The 12,801-nt window shown below is 38.1% G+C and overlaps 1 protein-coding gene across 6 annotated transcripts in view; it reads right to left on the bottom strand.

Annotated features, from left to right (window-relative positions):
* The window catches only part of EIF2AK3 (eukaryotic translation initiation factor 2 alpha kinase 3), a 67,718-nt gene that overhangs the window by 4,807 nt on the left and 50,110 nt on the right, over positions 1–12,801 (bottom strand). For 4 of the 6 annotated variants that reach the window (XM_037012068.2, XM_037012069.2, XM_017681284.3 and 1 more), the window contains 3 exons: positions 11,793–12,570; positions 7,753–7,920; positions 1,234–1,335 (listed from right to left, as the gene is read on the bottom strand). In XM_037012068.2, coding sequence (XP_036867963.2) covers positions 1,234–1,335; positions 7,753–7,920; positions 11,793–12,570 — 1,048 coding nt within the window. The other 2 variants (XM_037012070.2, XM_073241315.1) reach the window with 2 other exon arrangements.

Below are 12,801 nucleotides of genomic sequence, written 5' to 3'. Positions count from 1 at the left end.
GCACTATTTTACTTTCCCACCAGCAATGTACAAAGATTCCAACTGCTCCACATTCTTGCCTACATTTGCTATTTTGTTTTGTTTTGTTAAATTGTAGAGCCATCCTGGATGTTGTGAAATAGTACCTGGCTGAGGTTTTGCACTTCCCTAATGCATAATGATGTAGTGCTTCGGGCCATTTGTGTATCTTCTTTGGAGAAATATTAATTCAAGCCCTTCCCTCATTTTTTAATTGTATTGTTGGTCTTTTTGTTGTTGAATTATTAATAGTTCTTTATATATTCTGGATAGAAGAACTTTATCAGATATATGATTCACAAATATTGTCTCCCCTTTGGCAAGCTGTATTTTCACCTTCTAGATAGGGTCCTTTGATACATTTGTAACTTTATAAATTTTGATGTCATTTGATTCCTGATCCTTTGTATAGGCTGGACCTGTTTAATACCTCTTTCTGGAAGCTTTCAGGGTATTCTTAAATTTAGTCATTTTGGTTTTTAAATTTTCTTTTTTCCCATTATTGCACAGAATACTTGGTAAGTCTTTTTGATTAGAAGATGGGAGCCCTTTGTTTCTATGTCAGAACTACATCCTCTTCTACCAGGGCCAGGAGTTAACATATAAGGTCTAAAAACCGATAAATAAATAGTGATAAAGGCGTAAGCTCTGGAAATAAGGAGATAAATAAGTACCAAGCACAACAGCTGGGAAAGTTGAGGTAAGGACTATGAACAGTCAGGGAAAATAGGACAGAGACCTATTTTTAAAAGACTTTCAGTACTATCTTCCTTAAAAGCCACAGTCATGGTTTATTTTGGGAAGAAAATAACTAACTATGCTTAGTTTGTCAGCTGTTAAGTATATATATGAATGTGCGCCCTTTGGTCCTCTGGAAAATTCTCTGATCAACCAACCACCACAGTCACTCCCTCTCCACCCCAACATTATCCTGTGGTTCTCCTAGTTTTGCACTTACTACAAATTAACTGAGAGTAAGGTATTGCTAAGTTATGATAAACTGAAGCAACAAGAGACAAACAATTCAACTAAACAATTTTTGAAGGCTGAGATTCAAATGAAGGCAAACAGTTTACAAATTCTCCCTGTATAGCTCAGACGACCTCTCCTACTTGAGTTAACTTGTCTGCTGAATCTATTCTTCTTTTAAAATTCTTTCTTTTGTAAACTTAGGAGTATATTCTTCCACCTTTCTTTGAGAAAGGGGAAACTTACCCTGACTCTCTCCATCTGAGTGCCAAATGGGTACAGCAATTCAAACAGAATGAGGCCCAAAGAAAAGATGTCCACTTTATGGGAGTAGTTGTTTCCAAGAATCTGAAATCCCATATAAAAAAGAAACATTAAAAAAAATTAACAGAGAAGAAGAGAAAGTACAATTGATAAAACATCATCAGTGAATTCCAAAGCTGACTTAGCCACTTCTTGGTTTAAATGTAATTGTATGTGTAAAAATGTTAGCAAAGAGTTAATCACCTCTCAAGCTTCTTTTCTTCAACTCACTACAGTGAGAGTAATTAAAATACTCAGCATTACAGAAGAAAAGCCCAGGTACAGCTCTGAGATATGCATCAGTAAAATAGACCTAGCAGAAACCTGGAGCCTTGCAATGCTAAAAAAAGTTAGTGGGAGCCAGTAAAAGCTCAACAACCCCGAGGTGAAGTTTTTCAAAGCAAACACTATCTAAAGCAAATCTCTCATTTCTAATCATCTTAGTCCTCACCCATTTTTGAGAAAATCTTCATTACTCCAAACCACTAATCAACTGTGGTTAGCCCTCATTATGGCACTTAATTATGGACTACTTTGCATTGTTAGTTGTATTTTACATGTGCATATTTCTTATTCTTCACAACTAGATTATAAAGTCCTGGAGGGAAGGGAACTGCTTCTTTTGTGTTCCAACTGTCCGGCACTGGGCTAAGTATAGAGAAGGCGCTCAATAAAACCGTACTTGTTAGAATAACACGAATTACAACCCCCGGAGCTATTAAACAAAGCCTTATTCAAATTAAAAGTGACCTCCCGGGACTCAGAAGAACCCCTTTATTTGTGAAAATTACCTTAGGCCCTAACTTGACATTTGGCAAAGGCTGAAGAGGAGCATTACTCTGGGGATGCTCCACATGGGCATTTTCTTAGCTGGGGTTGTTGCAAGGTAGAGGCCTGGGATTCCAAGCCCTTCACAGCCTCCTCTCTAAACTGCACTTGGTATTAGTCCACATGCTTCCTTCCGTGAGCCAGCCTGCCTCTATGCTTCCAGAATACCCGACAGAAGGGCTCCATGATGGCGTCAGCTGCACTGCCTCCTGTTCTTCCCTTTTCTCCCTGGGGTCTGGGAGGTCCTCAAAGAAAATATGCTCATAAACACAGTGAAAAGGACACCCTGTACATGATCTGGAGAATATAAACTAAACATACCTTTGAGAAAACAACTTGGCAATAAATGTTTGCTCCTACTTAATGGTCCTATTTAGTTTCATCCACCCTAGGGTAGATGGAAATACGGACAAAGATTTGTACACAGGGATAGTTGCCTAAGTGTTGGTCCAAAATTTACAAGTGACTATAATGTCGAAAACAAATGTTGAATAAATTGCTTAACAGAGAGAATACAATGCAGCCAAAAATATTTTCTAACATGTAATAATGTGAGAAACGTTTACATTTGTACATTGTATCCAAAATTTTAGGAAGAATCCCAATTTTGTATTCCAAAATAAGGTGTGTATAAATACGTAAGATGTGTATGTATGTATACAGAGAAGGAAATACTATTTAACATTTCAGAGATATTTTTAGTAAATGATTTTTATTTTTCTTTATACCTTCCTACATTTTCCATATTCCCTGCATAGTAGATTCACAATATATACAATCAGAGAAAAAAGCATTATTAAATATATTTAAAAAACAAACATGGACTCATGAACACAAAGTGATTTTCACAAAATATCTAAAAAGTAAGGATTTAAGTAGGAAACTTCAAAGGGGGTAGAATATAACACCTTTGAGAGGTTACGTTGATTGTTTTATCACTGTGTGGTACTAGAATGTGGCCCCTGTATTTCTTGGTTAATTGCAACCAAGAACAAAGTAACTGGTCTCTGCTCTTTTTCTCATAGAAGGATAAGAAAATAAAGATCTCTGATAAAAAACATTTTTAAAACAATGTGTTAGTACAGCTTCCCAAGTCTGGATAAGACAATTCATAAGCCAAAGTATTTTGAGAGACTTATTAAAGGGATTTTATAAAGGGTCAGTTTCTGTACTTAAGAATATAGAAGAAGAAGATCTAAGAAGAGAAAAAGCCTGTCCATTTTTAACTACTGTACAGTCATGACAAAATTTCTACAACTATCCTTGGTTTTCCAGTATCTTCAACAGTAACACAGCAACACTATATATAGTCACCAATTTCATCCTTTCTTAGATGGCAGCCTCTGCTGATAGCTTACATCTTAGAGAAGAAAAAACAATTTCCGAGAGTTAAAAATGCTATGATAAGAATAAACAGTGTAATAGGCTAGATCCTGACAAGGAGAAGACAGTCACCTATTTCAAAGAGGGCTGGGTGGGGGTCTCCACCTAGTGAGCCCTTCATGCACATGCATCCAGGTAGAATTCCTTTCATTTAGTCATTCCTGTTTTGTTTTCACAATACTTAGAGTGAAGGTCTATTTCTGGCCTCTTGAATAATGATGAACATAAAAAAAAAATGCCATCAAAAATATTTTAGCGTCAATTCTGATACATACCACGTAGAAAAAAAATTAGAAAACACGGAAAAGTTCAAAATGGCTTTCAAAGTTCCCTATATTGAAGTTCTGACTTATTTTAGGGCTATTCCAGTCTTTCTTTCTGTGGACGTAAATATGTCTTTGATATTTCACACAATTTTAATTTCTCCTTTCAGCAGGGCCTGGCCACATCATTTGACCAAGATGATTCAATTACTAGGGCTAATACATTTTTTTCTACTTAAGCCAGTTTGGGTACTTTTAGTTGCAAATACTCAACTATGTGTAATAGTCTTTTGTACATTAAAATCGCTGCTACATGTATCCTTGCTAATTTCTAAATTTAGTTGTTTTTCCCCTTTAAGTTATATTTGCTAGAGAGGATTACCTTATTTAAAAACTCTCTAAATATACCATAATGTTGGTTTACTCTACTGTTGCACTAGTATCAGTTTATTCATGTTTTTCAACTTCATGCAGCCTCTTCTGCCACCTACTGTGCAGATGCTAAACCACTGAAGGTGCTTCTACAATGAAGGCCTTTGAGAACTTTGAGAACTTCCTGTGAGTTTCAGTCCTTTTCATTGTTTTCTTAATAACTGGCATAAGTATTTTTTAATTTTATTAAAAACCTACAGTTATTCAGAAGGCATTTTAAATTTCCGGCTAGTCAAAACAGAAGCAAAAGCAGATAAAAACCCCAAATCAAATTAAACCACTCTCATCTTTTGTTATTGCACTATTATCATTAAAAGACATTTACACTTTCTCTTTTCAAATACACTGCTGTTCCTTTGTGGTCTAGTAGTGCAAAATGAAAGTATATCTTACTTTGATTTGTTCATCAATAAACGTCCAAATGCCAACTATGTATAAAGCTTAGTATATTTTTCATTTACCTTCTGTTTTTAAACTTTGTTTTTTGAAGAAACTTTAATTCAATCTGAAGTTTTCCCTTCCCTTTCATGGGGAAATTTAAACATTTGTTTATCATAACTAATATTCAGCTTTATCATCACTTCAAGTGCTGTTTTGTGTTTTTTATTCCCATACCTTTTCCTTTTGTTGTAATTTGTTTTCGTCTTCCATAACGATACAGAATGTAGAAGTATTTTTAATTGTTTGCTGAATTTAGGTATATATGAATTCCTACTCTGTCTTTACTTTCTTTGTTCTTACCATTTTCCATTTCCTAATCTTTATTAATTTAATATGGGAATCATAGGCCTAGCTTACTTTGATGACTGTCTTTAAAATTATAAAGCTTTTACTAAGAACATTTTTGGATTTTTAAATTCAATTTTGCTTTGGTATTCATAGTCACAAGCCATGGGCACATGTAATAAATTGGTTTTGATGTTCACTGCCAATATTTTTATGTTTCCTTTCCTAAATTTACTTTCAACAGGTAACACAATCACATAGTTCATAATAAAGAAGCGTGTAAGGAAGTTTTTCTCCCACCAGTCCCTCACCTGTGGAGCCCCCACCAGCCACTTTCCCCTGCCAACTGCCTCCATAGCCATTCATTAACTATACATCATTCCAGAGTTTCTTTAGACATAAGCAAATACATATCTATCTTTCCTTCCTTAAACGAAAGGAACATGTCTGCATCTGCTTTTTTCACTTAAGAGATTCTTTGTTAACTCTTGGTTTAACCTAAAAATGCCTGATTTCTTTGTACATGAATAACTTCATGGCTGGACACAAGATTCACGTGTCACAGATCATTTTTCAGAATGGTACATATTGCTTTATTAGGTTATGTGCTCTTCTCGGGTTCTGTGCTACAGAAAATGAGTTATTTAGCTATAACCCTTTTTCTTCCTACCTAAATACTAATAACATTTTTCCTTCATCTTTGAAATTCACAATGTCTAGTATAGGGTCTTTAAAAAATGTTTTTAATTATATAAAAAAGGAAAATTTCAAACAAGTAAAAGGAACACTTGGATAATACAAAAACTCCGAAAGTATGAAAGGGCTTTGTATAACAGTAAAATAAAGTCCTCTTCAAAGGCAATCCCACAACTGGTCTCCGATATAATATTCTAAAGATAATCTAATCAAACTGTGGCCTATGTATCCCTGGGGAACCCAACATCCTTTCAGTCTGCAAGGTCAAGACTATTTTCATAATAAAACGAAGACATGATTTGTCTTTTCACTGTGTTGCCATTTGCACCGCTGGAAATTTAGCATGAATCAAGGCAGCTGCACCAAACTGTACGGTAATCGTATCCTCCAGGGCCACATGCTCACACTTAAAAAACACAGAAGAACAAAAAAGACAGTTTCACTTAAAATGTCCCTGCTGAAGCAATAAAAATTATTGATTTTATCACATCTCAACCCTTAGGTGCACATGTTTATGATATCCTGTGTGACAAAATGAGAGGTGCTCACAAAGCGTTTCTGCTCTGAACCACAGTACAGTGGCTGCCTCAGGAGCAGGCACCTGCGCACCTGCTGGGCTGCCAGAGGACCCAGCTGCTCTTGCACTGAACACCATTCTGACTCGGGAGGACAATCAGTAGACAGGCTCTGGTTATTCGGACTTGGATAACTGACATTTTCTTAAAGCTGGACAAAGTGAGAATGTCACTTTAAGGAAAGTTGACAGTATTCGTTTCCAATGCTAAAAGTTGAGCTTTGAAGTGAAAATCAGAATTTTAGAAAATTCTTATTTAGCACAGGGAACTGACAGCTTCCTAATACTTAAAGCCTTTTCTGGTGAGATTGGTGGGGATATTAATCAAAGCAACTTTTAAAAATGTTGCACAGTAAATTGTGACAACTTTTGAAAAAGTTTGCATAACTAAGGGAACCAACAGTTTTAAATTCCCAATGTGCAATGTTATAAAACCATGCCTGGGTAAAAGAGCCATTCTAAGTGCTCATGGACCAAGGATGTTAAAGGAACAGAAGTACAAAATGTTTAATGATATGGTTTTAGATACCACAGAGCAAATGAGTTCTGATAGATGAAGAATACCCACAGGTATTTCAAAATGCTGTTAAAATACCCCTCCCTTTCCAACTTTCAGAGCTGTGTGAGGTTAGATTTTCTTCATTTATTTCACCCAAAATAATATATTGCAATGGATTGAATGCAAAGGCAGATAAGAGAACCTAGGTCATTTAAATCAGTTATTAAAGAGATTTGTAAAAATGCAAACAAATGCCACTCCTAATTTTTGTTTTAGAAAATATTTTTAATATCTTTATGATGTGATGGCTTAATATTGCTATTTTTTAACTGAATTAATAAAATTTTATAAATTCCTCAGTTTCCATCTCTAACATGTAAACACTGACAGAAAAAACACCATAAGAAAAAATCTGGGGTTCTCAATTGTGTTTACAAGTAAAAATAGGTACTGAGACTAGAAAGTTTGAGAACTGCTTCTTTGAGCATACACAAGCTAGTGAGTATTATTAGTCAGGGTGGAGGACGGCCAGGCTGCCCTAACCCCACCACTCTCCAGTCTCTGCTTTCCCTTTTGGACCAAGTGTTCCACACGGCAACATTCCCAGCCTACCGACGACCCTCGACTTCCTGCCATGGTACATCCTGGCCGTTGCCTGTGAATGACTGCAGGGGGCAGCTCAGTACAGTACCTCTGAAGATGGCACCAGCTGGCTCTGGAAAACAGTTCCTACACAGTTTACATGCAGCAAGGTCCAGTTAAGTTTCAGAGGTGGGCATTCAAGGTCTCTGGTTTTCTGATTGCTGTCAGGTTCTGGTTCAGAAGGTGAGCATGTTTTATGCACTGTGAGTATTTTCTTAATTCATCCTCAATTCAGGTTGTAGAAATTGCATCCTGGTTATGCTGCCTGCGGAACTCTACTAACAGTTTTCATAATTTTCAGTTTTTATGTCATTGGGTATTTTAAGTAGAAGGTGGCAGGATTTTATGGGGCACATCTAGCTTGCTACTATGCTAACTGAAAATCTATCTTTAATTCAGAAGGACAACAAAAAACTCACCTGCTCTGGGCTCATATACAGTTTGGTCCCCACTTGTCCTGTGTGTCTGGCATATGCTGGCATCGGGGTCAGAACCATGGGCTCTTCTTCATCCTGGTCCATTGCAGTCACTAATCCAAAGTCTCCTACCTTCACCACATCATCCATTGTAAAGAATATGTTGGAAGGCTGGAAAAGAAAACAGACAAAAGCACGCTGGGTGTATGGAGAGAGAAAGTGAAGAGAATTACTTGAATGACAATATACATACAAGAATCTAGATATTCTCAAGCATGTTTCTCTTTAAAATGGACTAATATGAAAATAAAAACCCTCCTTCAATGCTAGGTAAGTGTAGTGAGTAAAGAAGAGGGAAGGGCAGCAGAGGAAGCCAGCATTTACTGAACAAATATTTAAATCCTCAGAGATTTACATTCCCTAGGTCCAGGTACTTAATCTTCAATCTCATTATTCTATATACTCTCCCTCAGCAAGCTGTTCCACATTTATGATGTAAGCCATGATTATAATAGTGGTAATAATAGCAAATGCATATATAGGACTTGCAATGGGACAGGAGCTATTTTAAGCAGCCTGCTACTCTTTACTTTTTATTACAGTATTATTGATATACACTCTTATGAAGGTTTCACATGAAAAAACAACGTGGTTACTACATTCACCCATATTATTGAGTCCCCCCTATACCCCATTGCAGTCCCTGTCCGTCAGTGCAGTAAGATGCCACGGAGTCACTATTTGCCTTCTCTGTGCTACACTGTCTTCTCCATGATTCCCCCCACACCATGTATGCCAATCATAACACCCCTCCCTCCCCACTCACCATCCCCCACCCCTCCCCTTTGGTAACTGCTAGTCCCCTCTTGGAGTCTGTGAGTCTAGCAGCCTACTCTTAATTCATGTAATATTCATGGATCTATTTGTCCTATTAGTCTCTCATTTCACAGATGTTAAAACTGAGGCCCAGAGAAGTTAAGTAAATTCCTCAAGGTTACCCAGCTAAAAAGTGGTGGAGCAGAGATTCAATCCTGTCATTCTGGCTCTGTGAGAAGAGAGCTTCTGCTTCACTGCCACATATCCATCCAGCAGCCAGAACGGTTCTTGCCCTGTGGTAACTAATCATTCCTGTTTGATGAAGGAGTCAAACAAACTGATCTTCAAGTTTTGTTTAAGAGGGGGAAGTAGGCTATCAAGGAGAAAAGAGCTCTTAGCTACAAGCCTGTATGGCTTCTTCTAACACCCATATGCTCCCATACACTCCAAGACCTCTGTCCTGAGTTCTAAACTCTCATACGCAACTGTTTATAGGATACATCTAACCAGATTCAAACTCCCCTACATGAAATACAGCATCTTTCCCTCAGAGCCTACTCTAATCCCAGCTAATGTGACTACCATTCATAGCCCTTTATATAAGGAGAAAGGAAGCTCATGAAATTGAATTTCATCAGGTCGAAAACTGCCAGACAATTAACAATTTATTCCCAAACTCCAAAATGCCATTATGCAATACTGACTTTGAAGCAATGAAGTTACTGCATAAAACCAAAGTCTCTGTGTTTACTGGTAATAACCTCCTGCTCTCCCACAAATAACCTTCCAGGAGAGACAATGATAGACTATGCTGCCTTAAATTTCATCTTTCCTCCCCTCTCCCATCCTCTGGCGTCAGTTATTTACTGAACACTACAATAGACATTTTTTTTGGTTTTCCAGCATCTAACCCTCTGTGCTTCCATTAGAAATATCCTGACTTGCCTTTGGGAATTCCCCGCTACCCAACTGTGCAGCAACCCCAGGGGTCGTGTGGCAGTCATCCTGAGGCTGCCCCCAGGGGAAGCACAAGCCAATCAGCACAGTCCCATCGCCTGGTTGGGAGACTGGTTTAGGGACCGGTGTGTGTCCTTGGTTCCTCAGTTAAAGAGAACCCAGGACTTCCAATCGATAGTGGGGGAAGGAGACCCTTTCTCCAAAGACTTAAAACACTAGTCTTTCTGAGACTGTGAAGGGACAGCCTGCCTGAAATGGAAACAAGAAACTGGGGGCAGAGGGAGGCAGCTCTGGCCACATCACTTATCACAGATAAAGCTCCTCCTGAATCTTGGATGGTTCACTTACATGGACCAATAAATGCCCTTAAATTTGATTAAATTAGCATAAATGCCTTTGGTCACAAACAAAAGCATGTTCAAAATGAAATGATATGAGCATACAGAGTGTGTCTGGCATTGTGCTAAGGGTGTAACAGGTGAACAAAAGAGACATGGCTCCTGCCCCTGTGGAAACTGGAGGATGAGGAATATGAATGTGATGAGAATTAGAAAGGAGAAATACCAGGTTCTATGAGGACACTGGATTTGACAACTGAGAAAAAGCCCAAAGTAGCTAGAGTGAAAAGAAGAAAAGACTAGAAGTATGGAGAATCAGGAGCTACAGTGCTAATGACAAAAACTGACTAAAATGCAAAACGCAGAGGGGGCCTGGAAGGTTCAACACTGCACTCAAAGATGGGTCACAATGAAGACACTGCATAGCCTTTTTAACTGGAATAAAAATCTTGGGGGTAATTTCTCTGGCACATTAGGAATCTTTAAAAGGAATTTATCTTTACAAAGGAATAAACTTTTTGATTTCCAGAAAAACTAAAGGGCAAATTTTTTTCTTGCAATCTTACTGGTACATAGACAAATACAGAAAAAAATATTTAGACATATTGTAGCATTACACAAATATTCACCAATATCTTATTAACATTATAAAATCAGAATATTCATTATTAGTAGAAACATAATTATATTGCCTTTCACCTTGACCTTTTGTGTATAGTGTTATGTATAAGAAGAATATGTGTATCAGCTAATTGTTTCCCAGCAAATGATAAATGTTTACTATATTCAAACAGCCAGCACTCTCTTAAGTTAGGCATTATCTGGCCTCCTGGAAGTTGTTGTCTTCTCTCTTCTAACCAAAAAAAATCATCTCTGAACTTTTTATTCAGTGCAGAATTCCTGGTCATCAGTTTGGGACCACATCAAAAATCACTGAAGCATGGTGATTTTATATTAACTCAGTAACTTTGGAAAATTGGAACTATGTTTAAATCTTGTCCCTATTATTCCAAAGTCTTAAAGTATATTCAAGGATTAACAAATCTACTGATTTTAGAAGAAAATAACTTGTGCAATTAGCTCCTAGTTTGGTGTCTGAAACAAACATCTGTGGTTATACAAGACTGAAAATACTTAAAATGGGTCTAAATCTGTTAAGCACTTAAGTTACTTCCATCAGAAAAGTATTTATATGTTCACTACATAGCTACTGATGATCACTATCAGCATACAGAATATGCAGAAACTATGTAAGTATAAGTTCCATATACTTATTGCAGAAACACAGAAATATTGAGGAAATATTACATTGTAGTGAGAGGTTTATGCAATTTAGCAAAACCTATTGATACAGTAGCCAATACTCTATATATTGAAAATACGCTTGAAGGTTTTGGTGGCAAACAATCATTAGCTAACCATTTGCTATCTTTCTCCAACCAGTTTCTCAAGCCCTTCCCCCAGGTCTAAATAGGGGCAAAAAGCTTTGAGCTCTGCCCCAATTCAGAGATGACTAGTGGAGGAACACTCGTCTCTCCTTCCACTTGAGTCCCTTTCACTATGCTGCTCTGGGGCCCTACAGAAACAGTGTCAGGGTCCCTCAAATACATGGGAAAAACAGGGCATATATGCTCATGGTGGATTTTTTTTCCCATCAGAGGGTTTGACAGTACTTTTTACTGTAAAATGAACATAAACACATTACAGAGGAGAATGCATGATCTGCCTGAAGGTTTCAAAGCCTGAGACTTCTTGTGTTTGCAGCAGGCACCTTCAGGTTACCTTCCCAGACCTCTGCTCCCTTCTCTGATGCCTTTACTCTCCTTTGCTTTTAAGGGCATTGAGTCATAAGACTCACATGCACAGCAAGTGCTGTTTTCAATTACAAAGCATCAGACTGGAAGCCTTGGGTGAGGTCCCACAAATACAGACCTTCAGGTCCCTGTGCATGAGCCCTTTATTGTGCAGAAACTCCACTGCCTCTGCGATCTGCAGGAAGATGTGCAGACACACGCCCCTCTCCCTCTCCTCTATGGTGCACCGGCTGTTCATCCAGTCTTTGAGGTTCTCCTTCCTGCACAGCTGCATCTGAATGTAAAGATACACCTTGGGTGAACTGGGCTGCAGTTTGTCCACAGGGTTTTTAGTGAGATCTAAACTTAGAGTGGTAGGTCTTGGAGGAGAAACAGACAAAGTAGGTTCAGAAGAAGATTTGCTACTGGAGTGCTCCAAAGAAGTTAGTTTATTAGCATAATGGTTGCCAATATGCAGCCCGTTTGTTTTGAGCTCTTCTTTACTGGATGCATTATCGCAGCCAGAATCTTCAAACACTATAGAAGAGGATGTTCTCTCCCTTGACCTTACAGAAGAAGATGCTTCAGAAGGACAAAGTTCAAAGGAGTGCCCCTCATCATTGTGATCCATAGTACCATCTTCCACATCACAGTCTGTCAGGCAACTGTCTTGGAGGTTGTACACAGCATCCACTGACTCGCTGTCTCCGTGGTCCATTCCTGAAAATTCCAGTGGGGAGAACTGGCTCTCGGATGAACTTGTCTGGCCACAGGAAATCCCTACTGAAAAAGACCTGCCCCTTTTTGGCGAAGGAGCTATGATTTCTATATGCTCCTTTGTGGAGAAAGGATCCATTCTGCGTATTTTAACTGATGGTGCATCCATTGGACTAGGAGAGCTGAGTGGCCAGTCTGTGCTAAAAGTGGGAGAAAGACAAAGGAATGAGGAAATACGGGCTCATTACATTATCTGAACTACACTCTTTAACAGCTTCAACTTTAATAAAGCCAGTTACCAAATGACAAACAACATCCAGATTAAATGACAACGTGCATCATGGGACATCGCATTTCATCCATTCCTTCTGAAAGACTGCGTTTGAAAGCTTAATTTATACTTGAAACAGTTATCTGGGACTGTCGGCTGA

This window comes from Manis javanica, chromosome 1 (genome assembly GCF_040802235.1).
Source record: "Manis javanica isolate MJ-LG chromosome 1, MJ_LKY, whole genome shotgun sequence".
Classification (NCBI taxonomy): domain Eukaryota; kingdom Metazoa; phylum Chordata; class Mammalia; order Pholidota; family Manidae; genus Manis; species Manis javanica.
This window is presented reverse-complemented; position numbering and strand designations above follow the sequence as displayed.